Source organism: Phasianus colchicus, chromosome 21 (genome assembly GCF_987193195.1).
Source record: "Phasianus colchicus chromosome 21, bPhaCol1.hap1.1, whole genome shotgun sequence".
Classification (NCBI taxonomy): domain Eukaryota; kingdom Metazoa; phylum Chordata; class Aves; order Galliformes; family Phasianidae; genus Phasianus; species Phasianus colchicus.
In genome coordinates, this window is record NC_143456.1 from 2,330,345 (window position 1) to 2,347,425 (window position 17,081).

At 44.0% G+C, this 17,081-nt stretch overlaps 1 protein-coding gene across 9 annotated transcripts in view; it reads right to left on the reverse strand.

Moving 5' to 3' along the window:
* Nucleotides 1-17,081, reverse strand: part of AUTS2 (activator of transcription and developmental regulator AUTS2) — a 657,596-nt gene that overhangs the window by 194,838 nt on the left and 445,677 nt on the right. For 8 of the 9 annotated variants that reach the window (XM_090122497.1, XM_090122501.1, XM_031591912.2 and 5 more), the window contains one exon: nt 13,510-13,539. The exons of the other annotated variant lie outside the window; for it this stretch is intronic. In XM_090122497.1, the coding sequence (XP_089978623.1) occupies nt 13,510-13,539 (30 nt within the window). The remainder of the gene's footprint in view (nt 1-13,509; nt 13,540-17,081) is intronic. 9 annotated transcript variants of the gene reach the window in all.

Genomic DNA, 17,081 nt, shown 5'->3' on the forward strand with positions numbered 1-17,081 from the left:
TGCTCTTTGTCACCTGGAAGCAGATCAGCACGTATGCCATGTCAGAGATCCGTTTCCTGTTAATGGAAAGGCAATCCTGTTGGGTAACAAAGCTGTCTACTCTCGGCAGTAAGCCAGGAAGCTTAAAGAGAAACCTTGAATTCTGAAAACATAATAGACAAGGGACTCAGCTTAAGAAAAGATTTCATCTATCAACTAACAAGAGGCTGGGGTCATGAAGTAGGGTATTCTTTATACTTGAGAGATCAAGCTAAAAGTCTTAAATATGTACAAGAAAACCCTGGCTGAAATGCTCTCTGTATGTAATAGAGGTTGCAGCTTTGAGGAGGCTTATCATTCCTCCTGACATTCTGACAGAAATCTGTAATATAGAAGTTCAGCAGTGTGGGCAGGTTAAATTACATTAGGCAGGAAAAATCATTTCAACGTGAATCAAAGCGTTTACTCTTGTCCGCTTCCAGCTCTGCTTTGTTATCCTCTGCTTCCCATAACTTTGGATTTTTAACAGAAAACTTTCGTTTTCAAAGGGATGCTGTATAGGCTTTGGTTCTAGGATCCAGTGTTTCCCCATAAAATGTCCTTAGCACAGCATGGAAATGGCAACCTTCTTGCCCATCTGTCGAATTTTGGGGTTACTTTCTATTTGTTCTATGTGTTTGTCTCTATTTATCTGGTACGACAAATACCGTGGCAAACAGATCATATATTGAGCTATACAGTTATGGGAAGTTTTGACTAAATCTTCATGAACACATATATACACGAAAAATACTGTGAATAAAAATAAGCTTTCAGAAAAACATGCCATTTCCTCACGAAAAAGAAGGGAGTAAAGACCGTTTTCAAGTTCAGACCTTCTTTTCTGTTGGCGAAATATGTAAGAACTGCTCAGCTAAGCCTCCTCAGCTTGCTTTTTGTGGAGTCCAGGACTCGCTCTGCTCTTTCTATTCGCACCAGAAAAAAAATCAAAGCATCAGCTTTTCTCTCTTCTCAAACTGCAGTCCACCCCACAGCGTATCACAGTGATGTAAGACCACCAACTTAAAATCCAAACAGCAAACTGGTATGTACAATGGCTACATGTAAAGAAATACGTACAGAAATACTGGTGGAAATGCATGTTCTATAGCACTGCAGTCCATTTTGAGCCTCTATGAAGCACGAGTCCCTCCTGAAAGTGATGCAGCCACCATCACTTAAATGAGCTGGATGTTCCTCTTGGCATGTTCTCAGCCCTAAGCTCTTGGTGCCATCTCTAAAAGACAATTATGCCTTTTTACCAGCTCCAAACATTCTTCCTACTGGCTGTAGGTAGAGTCACTTCTATTTCCAATTGACTTTTGAAGTCAGGGTGCTTGCTGTCATTTAGCACTTTAGAATAAGTGGGCCCTAATTAACGGTAAATTACAGTAAAATTTATACCAAATTACATATGGCACCTGCATTAGTAGCCAATGAGTTCCTTCTGATTAACGTTATTACAGGAAACAGCAAGGAGTTTGTACTGCTTTGCTAAAGAAGATAGCTGAATGAAAGCTCTTTAGGCAGGTTTCCATTAACAAAAGTAAGCATTACATTACTTGAAGACAACCATTAATTTAAGCAAGTCTTTTGTTACTGTACATGTAACCCATGCATAGAAAAGAAACTCAGGCAGCGCTACAGCTGTCATACTATCCAGGCACCCAGAGATGCACATTACCAGAGTGGTTCCTACTTGCTGCCATGCACAGCCACCCCAAGAACCACATTCTGGACTACTTCATTTCTTTATATTTGACTTCCCCTCCAGTTCACACCATTTCAATGATCTACATCAGAAGATTTTGGAGACAAAAATGTTTTCTCCCTTTCTCTCTGTCCTGTGCATAGGTCAATAAGAATCTGATATGGATGGAGTTTTCTGAGGGCTGCTGTATGGGAACAACACATAGAAACACCATAACATCATTTGGACTTTGGGCTTCAGTACCCTCTTGAGCCTTACACTGAAGCAGAGCCTCAAACAAAGACCATGTATGTTCAGAGCTGCTGTTATTCCTGAACCAGGAGAGAGAAATAAAAGAGGAGTAGGGATTGTATGAAGTCAGGATGGAGCCTCTCTCATTGCATTTTTGATGGCATATGACAAGTAGGAGCATCGATCTGACCGCATGTGTGCGTATTTCCCTGGCAGTACAAGATACTGTGGATTTCTACCATGTTGCACACAACAGCCCTGATTATCTTTGCAGTGCTGGGACTGAGGTCATATAACTGTCCAAAGAAGAGAGACTATGTTATTGAGAGCTTAAATGATTTGTGCATGCCAGCAACAAGCAGGGCATGGAAGGGAAGACAAAAGGATTAACTGGGGAGGCTGAGTGGTTCTCAGTGCTGCCCTCCCACTGCATGGGTGGAAGTCTGGTTGGAGCTGAACCCATCCTGCCCCAGATCCTCCTTGCTTGCTGGCAGACACCTCTCCTCTCCTCCCTGCAGTTGTCTAGATTGCACAGATCAAAACAAAGAGCTGTGATGCACTGACAGCAACTCCTGCCGAAGTCCTGGTGTCAGTGCGCAGAGTGCCAACAGAAAGTAAGCTTGTCAATTAAGTTACTTGTGAACGTTTGGCATGCAGAATCTGCAATGAACCAGTCTCTGCCCAAGAATTTGTACTCAGGAGGCAGCTCAGAGCCAACAAAGCAGCCATCTATCAACCCCCTGAAACAAGCAGTACCACCACTGTGTTGCCCAAAGTCAACAACTTTAAAACATCACATCCCATACCCACTGCTAGAACAGCCCCTCTATCTGAGCTGGTTTACACACTATCGCTCAGCCTTCAGCTTGTCTCACATCTGCCAAAAGTTCCTCCATAAATTCATCACTCAGTGCCCTCTCACAGCCCTGTGTTAACTGCTCAGTTTTCTCTGAAAGTAAGGAATTTGATATGACACATAAGTCACATAAACTCTACAAGATTAAGTAAGTTATTGCATCTTAGAGCACAACTGGTTTCTAAAAATGATACCCTGGAAAATGACATTATCGCTCAGTGATTTGCTTCAATCTGATTGCTACAGTTAATGTAATAATGTAACTCAATTAGGATGCTTTGGTTACGAACGAACAACCTTGTTTAATATTGTCTGACTGTCCAGAAGCAGCTTAAATGTGACGGCCTGCAAAGCTCAGGAACTCAGTGCTGCATCCTATTTTCAGAAGTGCTTACAACATTTCAGTGGAGTTCCACACCAACACGAGCAGCTAAATAAGGTGGTCTGTTACCATGCAGGTGCTTAGAACACACCCAGACTGCACGTCTTAGCAACACCATTCTGTGATTCTCAAAGCACCTCTTCATGGAGCATTGCAGCCACGTGGCTCATCCTCCAAAATAACTAACAGCATCCTGCCAGTGAGTACAGCAGGACTTCATTTGGAGGTGAAATAGCAAGGCACAGGCAAAGTGCCTTCTAGAAGTTTTATCTGAAGAACACATGGGAGCAGGAAGGAGGAGATGACACTAACTCTACGCTGGATTAACGCAGGGATGGAAGTGCAGAAAGACCCCAACACTGCCGAACCTGCAGGCATGTGTGTTCTCCAACTTCTGCCCTGTGGGGAAATTCCTGAAATATACAGTAGCTGTCTTTTATCACTCCCAAGTCCACAACACCCTCATTAGCACTGAGCCAGATGGAGAGAACTACGCCAAAAACCAATGCAGTGCTTGCTGGAATCCTCCATACATTGGTGCATGCATTTCATTTCCTGGTCTCCTTGTTTGCAGCCTGTGCTTGAGTGTTTTTGTGAGAAATCTGAGATGGTTCCATGTGTTGCGGCCCCCAAGACTCTTAAAAACATGGAATATTTACTGTAGCTTCTACATCAATCTTTTTTTTTTTTCCCCTTTCGAAAGAAACCTCCAAAGTAATGTCTCACCTTCTCAGCTCTCAAGCCTATAGCTTTTTTTTTTTCCTTTTTCTTTTCAAGGAAATATGAGAAGACAGATTCAGAATGGGGAGCATGCTTCATACATGATTATAAAATCCCATTTGTTATGAAAAACAGATGTTATTCAATAGCATGAAGTGTAGCCGAGTATCACAGTTGAATAACTTATAGTGCACAGCACAGCCCTTGAAGAAGCACTTTTTATAACCTAGATGTGTTTGGACATGACTGAATTCCAAGGCCCAGAGGCTGAGTTTGTCTGTCTCCATATGCACATGCTGTACACACACACTCACTAATACCTACTCACTACCTACAGCATCAACACATACATTTAATAACAAATACGGACACATCAGTGGACTGATCATGAGAAAAGCATCAGCATATTCCACACGATTCCTACCAGGGCATCCAGTCTCACCTCCATGTGGAAGGCGTACAGACACTGGTGCAAAACAAATGATCTACCTTGCAGATTTCTTAAAAGCATCTCAGCTGAAACAGCTTAAATGAAACTGGAACTCCACACCACTCAGAACAACTCCTTCACAAAGGCTGCATGTCACTGCACGTCCGTGTGCACCCGTGCTCTTTCTTCTTCACTTATTTCTGTAATGACCTCATGTGGTTACGTGCAACATCAGAAAACCATTCTGTGATTTCACTTCTGCACTGGTGTGAAAGTGAAATCTTCCCCTCTACTAACAGCCTTCAAACTACTTGGATAAAAGTTTCACTACATATTAAAAAAGATGTAACACTAAAATGTGAACAAGCAAAACTATCTATCATTTGGAATGCCTTTCTTATTGTGATCTAAGCTGCCGGGAAGGCTTTGGGAATTTGCATCTTATCCTTAGAGATGTCTGAAATTGTCTCCTCTGTTTCTCGCACATCGCCAGCTTTAATCTTTAATCTCTTCTTCCTCTCTGCTCCCCCACAGAGAATCAATTCCTGCCATCTATACACAGATAAAGCTCCTGGGCCCTGGGAAGTTCGGCTCTAAGTTTTGCAATAAAGATAGGAAGATTTACTGCCAGGAACGCACTGTACCAAAACAAAACATCAAGTTGTCTCTATCAGCAGCACAGCCCTAAACTCTCCCTTACGTGAAACAGCAGAAAAAGCAGAGTGCACCTAACACAGAATGATTTAACATGGGAAGATGGGGACTCAGGGATAGCTGGAAAGCAGACAACCATCAGTTTATACTGAGAAGCACAAGCTGATAAGCCCTATCACTTACCTCACCTCCCTGTGAATATATATGTAGTTAAACACTCCAAAAGACAACAGCAAAACAAACAAAACCAACCTTCCTCATTCTCCTTCCATCTGCCAAAAGTCACATGAAATGAGGACAGGAGAGCACAACTTCAGGTTTCAGCCTCCCAGTATCTCCCTACCTTACAGAAATTCGATGTAATTGCGTACCTTTGGGCTGAAAGAATCATAGGTATTACTGCTGCTGTGGGGAGGAGAGCTTGTGGGCAGCACATACCTGTATTGCAGAGTTTATAAAACCACCAGGAGGTTGCAATGAATTTACCTGGGGGTATATATTGTACTTTTTCAATAAGTGTTTAAAAATACTACTATATTCTATTTAATCTCACGCCTAAGTTTCCCTAATGCACTTATCTCTGTAGAGCTACACCTTTAATTTTGAACGCCAATGCATAAAAACAGACATGCTGCAAATAATGTACATCTACACAAAGACATCAAGTTCAACAAAAATGTCTATTATTTCCATGGTATGTATGTGCACATATTCAAAAAAACATTCTGTGTTTCTACGGACGTGCTGCTACAGCTGTATGTATGCACCAGCACACCATGTGCACTCAATAAAGCAAAAAATGGTGTGCAATGTGAACACATCAGTACAACCTCCACCTCTGGTGTGTTTGCACGTGACACACTGTTACGTACCACGGTACGTGCCCGTTCCATGCACACACCTGTAATGCACTCATACCACACTGGACACTGCTGGATACTTTTGCTCTTTCAATTTTCAAATGACTTCATTCCTGTCTACACAAGACAGATTACAAATGCCGTCTTTCCAAACCTGGAGGTTGAGCAGTGCTGTAAGACACTGATGTGACAGTGCCCCAGCACTGAGCCTGGCAGCAGCGACGGGGGCATCCATGCCACCCTCTGGGCTACAGCCAGCGATGGCTTGCTCAGCTGCCAGAAGGTGGTCAAAAGCCCCAGGGAAAGCAAAACCTGTTTGGGCCATTGACATTGAGTATCCTTGGTGCAGGAAGTCAGGACCTTAGAGGTATCCATCATTACTGCTGCCTGGAGGCAGGCTGGAGCCAAGGAACTTGCCGGAGAAGCTAGTAAAATTTTAATGCACTCTGTAGTGCGGTCATGTCATACTCAGTTATGGCAAATAATCCCAGATGCCTGCAGAGGTAAAATGGAGCTGTAATGTGCTTGCCTCCTAACCCGAGCTGACAGCAATGATGTACGACTACCATTAGCGGAAAATATCACTTCAACTAACCCATGATCCAGCTCCGCTAAGGGTCACATTATCCATGAGGAACAAATTACACTCCCAAAGTAAATACAAATTTTCTACACGAAATGGGTACCAAAAAAAAAAAAAAAAAAAAGGGGGTGGGGGGGAGGAGAGCCGGGAAGGGGTAGGGGAAGCAATACAGTCCTGTGACAGCATGCTGCCAAGTGACAGCAGTGACAAAGGACAGGATGAACGTGGGCTGCAGGGGAACAGCACCCAGAGCTCAGCCCAGCCCACAGCCTGCTCCCCCCAGTGCCCAGCGCAGCATCTTCCACAACCAGCTCTGGTTTTATTGCCGCTCTCGCTGTAGGGGCCCTCAATGTGGCACATCAAATGAATAAAAAGGATCCTTATCTTTTCTCCTAATGGGCCTTAAACAGTAAGAAATACTTCATGATTGCCTGAGCGTTGCTAGCATATAAAGTCTGGGTGATCTTTCACCCTGGGGGCGAGTTTAAGGTGCTGTGTTTTCCAGAGCTAAAAAGACAACACCTGTGCAAATATGCAGTATAAATCTCCCTGATGGGAAACATCCTGGCTTTGCAGAAACAGTTATAAGAATAATACTGAGAAACTATTTCTCTAATCCTATCCTTAGCCAAAATAAATACATGGCAAACAGTAAGATACCAGTATCCCATGACCCGAAGTAATTACTTAAAATTGGGTTCTCAGCCACTGTTTCCCCACAGACCCTTATTTGCTAAACATACCGGTACCCACCATCCGAGGAGTTTTTCCAGGAATTCAGCTCGTATTATCAGAGCTGCTTTTCTCTCCCTTTGGGAAGCAGAGTACCTGCATTAGTTGTGAGGGCACAGGACAGCCGGAGCTGCACCAAGCCCCCCTCCTCCCCCAGCAATGCACCCACCCATGCCACATCCCCCACCACCCCAGGCCATACACTTATTCCTCAGGCTCTCTTGCTAGACTGCAGAGTGCACAGTTTATATTTTGAGATGTTCCTCTAGAAACCACCCCTGGTATCAAATACCTGCTTCTGGAGCTGAAGGAGTGTAGAGAATGGAATGAGTGCATGAGCTCTGATGATTTGCCTTCCTTTCAATAGCACAACAAATGCTGACAGCTCTCTCTACGACCAGAATGTTCCAGACCAGGAAAATTATTATGTATTATTTATACTCCAGCAGTACAAGCTAAAAAACCACAGTAGTTTATAGATGGATACTATGACCATGGTGGGCACCAAGCCTTGGGCTGGCTGCCTCTCTTTACAGCTCTGGCACTGGCCAGGAAGATGCTTTTTCCAAGTGCTACCCAAACTTTGCCTTCCCCAGCAGCAAGAGGGAAAAAGCAGTTCTGTTTCCAGGCGTCCTGCTAAAAAAAAAATCCATAATGATGCAACTGCCCACAGGAGAGTGAATTACACTCATCTATACACATTGATGGCATAAAGCAAATTCATTATTATTTAATCCATTTGTGATAGAGTTTCTATTTCCAGTAACAGAATATGCAGAAGGCAGCCTTGTGCTATTTACCTTGGCCTTATGACTGTGAGCACTGCTTACAGCTGGGTTGCTTTGGGTTCTTTTTGTTTAGGAAGAAAGGGATTTGCTGTTCTGTGCCCTGCCTGTGGTTGGGTGCTGGGAAGGACGCTTGGTTTGGCAAGCAGAGACACAGCCAGGTGGGAAGCTTCAGCTGGAGGGCAGGGAGGAAGCGGCTTGGTGTGAAGTTTGAGAGCTTTCACTCAGAGGGACTGAAAGGTATGGTGTAAAGTAGGCTCGTCTAGTTGAGTTTGTAAAGCTGGGATAAAAATTGAGATAGGTTTTTTTTTAATTTACCCAGAAACACACTATCAAGAAAGCTAAACACATACTAATATATGTATGTATAAGGGTATTTAACCACCAACCACTGAAATACAATCTACACACTAAACTGGGCAACAGTCTGCAAAACTCTTCTCCAAAATCTCTTCCCAAAACTTGTGTACAGAATAATTGTCCAATACCACTTCAGAAACATACATAGGGTGCATGTGTAACAGCCTTTGTGTGTATACAGTTGTACACAAATAGCCATTTGCACAGACCATCATGATTTATGATATTTTCCATGCCATTAGCTTTGGTTTGTAGCCGTTTTACACGCAATCAAATGCATTAGCATAATCCTTAAAAACATTCTGATGCAAAAAATACCATTTTTCCAACAATTTGTTCATCACACACGCAGTGTTTACAACTGCACTTGGGAGTACAGCCTCAAAGCCTTCCCAGAGGTGTGCTCTCACCAGTACAAACCCACTCAGCCCAATCTCCTTCCAGCCATGGTGAGCACTGTTACCCTCTCCTACAACAAACATGAGCGTTCTGCACATTTAGCTACAAGCTGAGCCAGCCTCTCTCTTCCCTTGGCCCCTTAAGCAAAGCCCACTCAAAGAAGAGCTGATGTGCTCGTATCAATGGGCACATTTGGTGGTGCTGAGGCTGTAGCTGTGAAAAAATGGGATTCATGGACATCACCACAGCAGAACTGGTTGGGTGCCATGGTGCTACAGTTAGAAGGACCAACGCAGCAGAAGAGCAATACAGGAGTATAATAGCAAAGGGACCAGTGCAAATGGAATGGCGTTACAAAGGAAAAACACTCACCTGTCTCTGAAGGTCTACACTCACAGGGAAAACTCCTCAATGGAGGGGAGCCAGGCTCCACCCCTTCCTATCACAGCTGAATTGCCCTCACCTGTGCTCCCAGGGCTGATTGGGTCCTTTCCCTGGTGCTCAATCAGTGGTTCGGGCCGTGACTCAACAGTTCCCATACACGGCTAATAATGGAATTACATCATCAGCTGCATCAATCTTCAAGTCACACGCCCTACCAAAGTTGGGTAAAGCCAGAAGCATGCCTCCTTTTCTCTTTCCTCAAGCATTCCTGTGTATACAGCAAAGCAGCCCCATGGCCAATGAAATGTTTTCCTAAGAACTGAAAGTCACTGCAGTGCCTCAGCTTGAGCCTTAATTTTAAGATCAGACACATTAAATGGGGGGGGAGAGGCAACGGTAAAGATGGTGAATAAAAAAGGACCTTGCTCCATAACTCATCTTGAGCACGCCTTACCACAGGGTTTGCACAGTGTGTCACACCAGAACCTCCTTTCAGTTCCAGAAAACAAACCCTGTATTTACACTGATGTTTTTAATATTGTACTAATTACCACAGGTATAATTTTTAAGACTGCATCTCGAAATCAGAAGCTAATACAGTTGCACTTGGATTTGTCAGCTGTGCAATAGCTTGCCCTAATTTTAGATTAACAGCTCTGGAGACCTGCTCAGAAGAGTGAGACTGACAGACTTTTTAATGGAGAAAATCTGAGCTCCCCTGGGATCCATACTTTCTCAGACATAGTCAGAAATCCCAGCGGCGCTCATTGAAAGGATCCCAGGATGGAAAATGACATCTCCCTCAGCATTAGTGCTTTGCATTCTGATGTCGGTCCTCCAAATACTCTCTCCCTTCACATTCTTGCCACCTCTTTGGGATTTTTAGCAGCAGCAGAGCAGAACGCGTTCCTCGAATGCTTTAACCCAGCGCCATGTGCCAAACTGGAACGAAGGAACTTGAATCTTTATAAATAGATAAATTATCCACCCAAAACATGTCATTTAAAATTGAGATGCTGACACAGCCTTAGCTACAGTACTGCTAAGCAGGGCTGTATCATTTTTCAATTAAATATCCTTGTTTCTTCTTCCAGAGAAACCTCTGGAGAAATGTCTCATTTGAGGGCAGACAGAGACAGAAAGTGACTCTGTCTGTCGGCTCCCAATTAAAGGCCAGGGAAGATGGATAGGAGGCACAGGCACCACCTAATAGAGATCAGATATCAACAATGATTTATGCAGTCAGATAGATACATATTCAAGTGAGGAAAAAAGAATGCCAACAGCCAAGGAGACATCACTTGCCTCCTCTGTCACCACCTGCCATCCATCTGCTCCTCTCTTCCCAGGTCCTGCTCCATCCTGGACCGCCCTGCTTTGCTGAGGGCCATCTTTGAGCCAATTCTGTCAGTCCCTTTCCTCCATCACACACCCCCATCCAAAGGCATGGGCCTTCCTGCATTCCAGAACTTGCTGTTTCTAGCAGAAATATGCACACACTTGCTCCTACACGCTGCATTACCTCTGCTCTCATGGATCTCTGATTGCCCAAGCACACTGAAGGATCAGTGTAGGTTTGCCCTCAAAAATTGAAAGGATGAAAAGGATTTCCTCTTCATAATTCCAAACAGCACGTATCAAATTCACCTGCAGCAACACATCTGATACTGAAGTCTGCAAGATCTGGTCCTAAAGCAAAGCAGCTCACTCATCTCAGGACAGATGTTTCTCGCAGGGGCAAGTGACCCCCACAACTCTAAGAATACCAAGGCAGAGCAACTTGACCATCTGCTATGAGAACAGCTCCATAGTTGGAGGCTGATGCCCTCACAATGACGAAAGGCATTTGGGTTGAGGTTCTTAGAAGGTCTCAGCCCCTGTGCTGGTTGATGAGAGCTGAGGATGCTGAGTGCTGTTTGAGAAACGATCAGCCCCTGGCACAGAGGCTGGGCACCCTCACTTCTCCCCACTCACTGTGCTCATGGGAATTTTTGGTCCTAAAAATGTTATTTTATTTAAAGCAGCGACTCAGAATCTTCCGGTCCCTATTGAAAGAGATCTAAAAGATCCTGCCTGTCTGGAGAAAAGAAGTTTCTACTTGTCAGTTAAACAAAGGAATAACGCACAGCCTCCTTTACAGTGTGTACTTTACCTGTCATCCAACAGCCCATTATCATGTCACGGCAGAGTGCACTTTTCTACAGGTCACTTTGTTTAAAATGACATGGATAATGCACATGTCAGCGAGCTGACAGTCCCGACCGTCCTTCAGAGATAAAAACCACAAGACGAGCGCCTGTTCTTATCTGGGGTACATGCCTTGGTCTATCATCTAAGTCAGGCAGAACATGATTTCTCCAGAGAGCACTTTTTTCATTTCCTGATTTTAAGAAAATCAAATAAGCACCATTTGTCTTCATCTGAATATGCTTGACCTGCTCAAATGATGATGTCTCGCATTTTATAACAGGCTGCATATGCTGAATTCAAATTAACAGCAGCACAAGGCCTGAGATCTCTGCCTGTGCTGCAGCACACGATGAATGTGCACATCAGGGTAAGCAGGCATCTTCCAGAACTGGGCTTGAGCCCAACCCTGCTTCTGGGGTTTGAAAAACACTACATTACCAGGGATGCTCAGATCAGTGCTTAGTCTCATTTCATTGGGTGGGAAGAGAAAATACAGATCGCAGAGATGAAATGGGATGTCCAGGGTGAAGCACGGTCTGCAGTCTCCTGCACTGCATGGCAGACACAGCCCTCACCCACACACCACCACCACCCCAAAGCCACCCATTGCCTTTTACACAGGAGGGCTGTGAGGGAGAAATATGGGGGGGTTGGCAGAGGTTGGCTCTGAAGGCAGCAGGAAATTACACTTGTAGCTCTGGGTGCCATAAACATGGAAGCTGAGATTCAGTTTATCATCTCGTACTGCGTAAGGAACATCCTGAAAATGAGTAATCACTTCACAGGATGGGATGTAATGGCAACGCATTAAAAATTCATATCTAAAAGTGCAGGTTAATATTCTGTGCAAAAACCCAACAAAACCTCCCCTTTCTGTTGTCACACTGATTAACTCCAGTGATTAGTTCCCTTATGAAAGGGAAATCACTGCAGTTCAAAGTAAACAGTGGTTCTTTAACACAGTTAGCAAATTATTAAGAAACATGAGGAAAAAAAAAACCCTACTTGGGAAATTACTGAAAGCTGAAGGGCAAAGCTTTGGCAATTGTATACAGGATACTTTGAAAATTTCCTGGGCTTACTGCTATATAAATCCTGTACAGAACTGATTAAATTCAGGAAATCTGACTTCTGCATTCAGTGTTTCCTTTGGATATTACACCGTATTTATTCCTTTCTGCCATGTTAGCCGCACACCAGCATGGTCATCTCTCGTCTTTCTTCTCAGCTTGACTTGAAGCTAGCTAACAGAGCCACTCATGAAACTCCAAGCAATTCAATTATATTACATGAAAGATATTTTATAATGTTACCCTTCCTGACTTCCCCCACTTTACCCAGTGAAAGAGGAGGAACAAGTGATGACATTATCAAAACATTCCTTAGAGTCAAACATACTCATGAAAATCACAAAATCCAACCTGGAAATCAAGAAATTAGACCAGTTTTCCTGCAGTGATTATTTCATTTTTAACAAAGGAGAAAGGTAGATGTTAGTTTACAGCATAAAAATCTGTTTACAGCATATAAAATAAGACTAGAAAAATGCATCAGCATGAATAATAGTTCTTCATGACTAATAGTCTTCAAAACAACAAACAGCATTTGAGACCAGTGCTTGATTCTTTTTCAGCATGACATTCTTTCATTTTCAACTTAGAAACCCAGAGTTAATGCGATAATTATCAGCAAGTTGTGTCACTTGGTGGAATGCACAGTTTCCAAATGTTGTTTCTAAATATATGTATATATATAAATACACATATATATGGCAACCCTAGCACTTCAACATGAGTTTTAAGACCTGTGCCTGCAGAGAAGCAAAACAGGCAGGTGTGTGGTTAAGCAACTGTTGAAAAGTGCAAATGTGAGGGTTACCAACACAATCAGTTGCACTATTAAACTGTTAGAACTTCCTAAGGGAAAATGTAGCCTTAGGAAGGGTGGGTAGTCAGGCTAGTGCTCATGTACAACCCACACACAGCATCACTGTGCTTGAGGATGAACTGTAGACTCCAGAATAGTCGTTAGAACACTTATCCCTTGGAGCTCTATTCCAAAAACAAATTAAAGGGAACAAAGCTGTTTCCTTGTGTAGGGTTCCTTTGGATCAATCCAAAAAGAAACTCTTAACAAATAACAAATTATTAGCAATAAGTGAATCGAAAAAATCCAACAAAATAGTTTGGCTCCCATACAGATTCCCTTTCCTACCTTTTCTTCTTGATCACTGTCGCTGTCGCACTGAAACACAAAAAGGAAAAAAAAGAAACAGGTTAGAGAAATGTGCTGCAGCAAAAAAATGGAAGATTATTATTATAATCAGGATGGCTGACACATCGTAAGTCCCTTCGGTACCTTTAGGAAACAGCTCAGTTCCTGTATGGTAGAGAATCTTTCCACACACTTGTTAAAACCACAATTTGCAGGTTTGAATTGTGAAAACAACGAAAGGCACTTGCAATACCCCGTTAGCTTAATGCAGATACATGGGAGCTGATGGTGCACGAACAAATTTAGACCCTAAAACTGGATCAGGGAAGAGGAAAAGCAGCAGAGACAGACGCAGCGTTGCCTTCTGGTGGATGATACTGCTCACACTGTTCCCCAAAAATTGGCTTCTCGGATAGGATGGCATTGAGAGTGGCCAGCTTGGCCCTTTGCAGCAGAGAAGCACTTACAGGGCTTCCTCTTCAGTCCAGTATTACTTAGAGGGTCCACCCCATGTCGTGACCTATGGGCATCGCATTAAGGAGCTCAGGTAGATCCCAACAGAGAGAACAACGTGCCCAGGGAACTGACTCATTGAGGGGCTCAGTAATCCCAAAGGAGACCAGGTAACGTAGCAAACACAATGCTCTAAAAGGCCGAATAGTAACACTGGTGGGTCTTCCCAATGATCAATTGCCAATGCTTAATTTCTGGCAAGCATTTCAAAGGAAAGCACAAGGTCACAAAACTGCAGATCTGGGCTTTCCCACATCGAGGCCTTGCAGCCTGTGCTGTGTCCTTACAGAAGTGAGTAAAGCCTTTCGTACGCTTGCATCCTATCCAATGCATCTGTGAGTATTTTCATAAGGCAACCAAATTGCTCTGAAATTAGTAGCACGTTGTGAATTCCAAAGGTTAACTATGCAGCGGGACGTGAACAGACATAGCCTAGCACACCCACAAGATACGTGTTTGATTTGCACAGAGCAAGCCTTCTTTATGTTCTTGATTTGTACAAAGCAAGCCTTCTTTATGTTCTTTAATTATAACTTTTCTCTTTCATTGGCTTTTTCCACCTCTTCATTGGTACAGAGGCAGAGAAGGTACCTTCTCCACACCAATTAACTACATCCTGACAAATAAAAGCTATAAGCTTAAACAGTTCTTTTTTCTTTTTTTTTCCCACAAATGTTTTTCAACTAATTTAAAATGAAGCAAAAAATAGATAAAATCACTATCTCCTTCCAGATCATTCCAAAAGAAATGGAAATGACATTTATTTAATAACTGAAATGACTTACACAGTACTAGCTGAATCTTAAACACTCTGGTAAGAAAAAACATGAGATGGAACATGAAGATACGTGACAGTTTTAGCTTAAAATTTGAAACCCTCATGCAGAGATCAAGTTTATGAAGGAGTGAGCACTTAACTGACAAAAGGAGAACTGCACATTCCTGGTTTTGTTTTTACGGACTTCATCATGACCACATGAGATTTGGGGATGGGGGTAAGCACAGGCAAGTACGCTTGCAAAGCAAAGGCTGACATTTACAGATCAGCAAAAACATGCACAGATTTTCATCCACAAAAATCACAGCACATCACAAAGAATTCCCATTTACCACCTCTACTAGACAGTCACTGACAAAATTCAGGTCTTCATAGAATCACAGAATCATCGAAGACCTCTAAGATCATGCAGTCCAACCATGCACCTACCATCAGTCCTGCCCACTGACCACCTCCCTCAGTGCCACATCTCCATGTTTCTTGAGCATCCCCAAGGACGGATACCTCACCACTCTTTCAGAGAAGGAATTTCTCCTAATACCCAACCTGAACCTCTCCTGGTCCAACTTAGAATACTTATCCCTTTCATTCCCATTCCCTCTCATCCACTTGATGAGATGGCTACAGCAACTCCTTCCCCAGCTTGGTTACAGCCAGGAGCACCCAATGGCTCAGGGCAGCCTATGTAAGCTGTGTGCTCCTTAAGTTAGGATGCATTATAAAGCACTGAGGTGACACATCTCATGTATTTTCAAACCAAGGAGCTCAGAACCAATTCCTCCATTTGCTCATGCCCTCTCCCCACCAACATCCAATATTAGTCCAGACTGTAATACCTGAATCCAAAAGGACAAAGGTTCAATAGGGGATATATACACAAGGAAAAATGACTGTGTGCTCCCTGCAGGGTACAGAGGGCTTTGCGATGCCCTGGGCTCCTGCAGCACACGTGCCTTGTGACACACCTGCTGTCACAGTGCTCTGCAGCCACTCCTTTCCCCACCATTTGTGCCAGATTTAGGCAATCTCTTCTTTGCTGTGCGCTAAGCCTTTCCCAAATGGCGAGCTTGGAAAGAGCTCAGGGTTCTGTGTTTTCTGCAGCAGGGAGGTGCTTGGGCACAAGAACCCGTGCCAGAAGTGACATCTGAATTTGCCAGCAACACAGCTACCCGCATCCGAGCGGATGTGCAGAGAGCGGCATCGCTGGGAAGTTATTTCCATCAAAGTGTTAAGCCTCCTGCTTTCTGACAGTCCAGTTCTAATTTCAAGGTCTGCTTAATTCCGCATCAAATAATTACTGCTATACCCACAAGCACCTTGTCTCCAGAGTTAAGCATATGGCGAAGGACTGAGACCTACTGGTGTCCATTATGGAAGCAGCACGGATGCCAAGCCGATTAAAACCACTCGGGCTCCCTGTGCAACGCGCCCGGTGACTGACAGCTCCGCGATTTGGCCGGTCGCCGTGGCTGCCAAAAAATCCTCTGCCGCACGGAGGCCCACATGGCGCTGTGCAAAAACCGTTCCGCTCCCGCTATTAAATTCCCACACTGACCCGAGGACTTTGCTGGGAGCTCAGCAGGAGCGCTCCATCCAATTTACAGCTCCGTCCTCCAGAGCCCTCAGTGCCAGCCTCTGGCAGACACGAATGATGGTCAAACCCCTCCAGCTCATAAATTATGCAAAGGCAATAAATGCACTCAGCAAACAGCTCCCAACGTTTGCCTAGCCTGGCTCCAGCTACGCTCTGCAAAATGCCAGGAGCCCTGCACACACAAGGCATCTATTTCACTCATAAAGAGGGTCTGTTGGGGCGTGAGGAGTGGGGACCTGCAGCCCCACAGCACTGCTCCAGCAGCACAATTTTATGATGGACGCGCTGCACAAAAGGAAAAAGAGGAGGGATGGGAGGAAAAGGCTTTATGCACTGCAGCGGGGCTGTGTTTTTGTGTGGTGTATGCATACGTGTGTGCCCATGTGCAGGCATTCATGTGGATGCTCTGCACAGCCATGTAAGCTGAGCTTTCCCCATGGATTAAACACATGGATTTCCTCTGCTTCATGGAAAACAACCCAACAATTTTTGTGCCAGCGTAAGTCCAAAAAGACCTGCAGAAAAGAAAAGGTCTGCTGCTCAGGCTGGACGCTGTGAATGAGAGAATTGTGTGTTCCTCCCATGCTGGTTTGCTGTGCAAGCATTCTGGGCTTCTCCCTTAGACCCACATTTCCCACTGGTCCTTACCCTGATGTGCCCTTTTGCACTCCTGGTTGCATTTCCTTC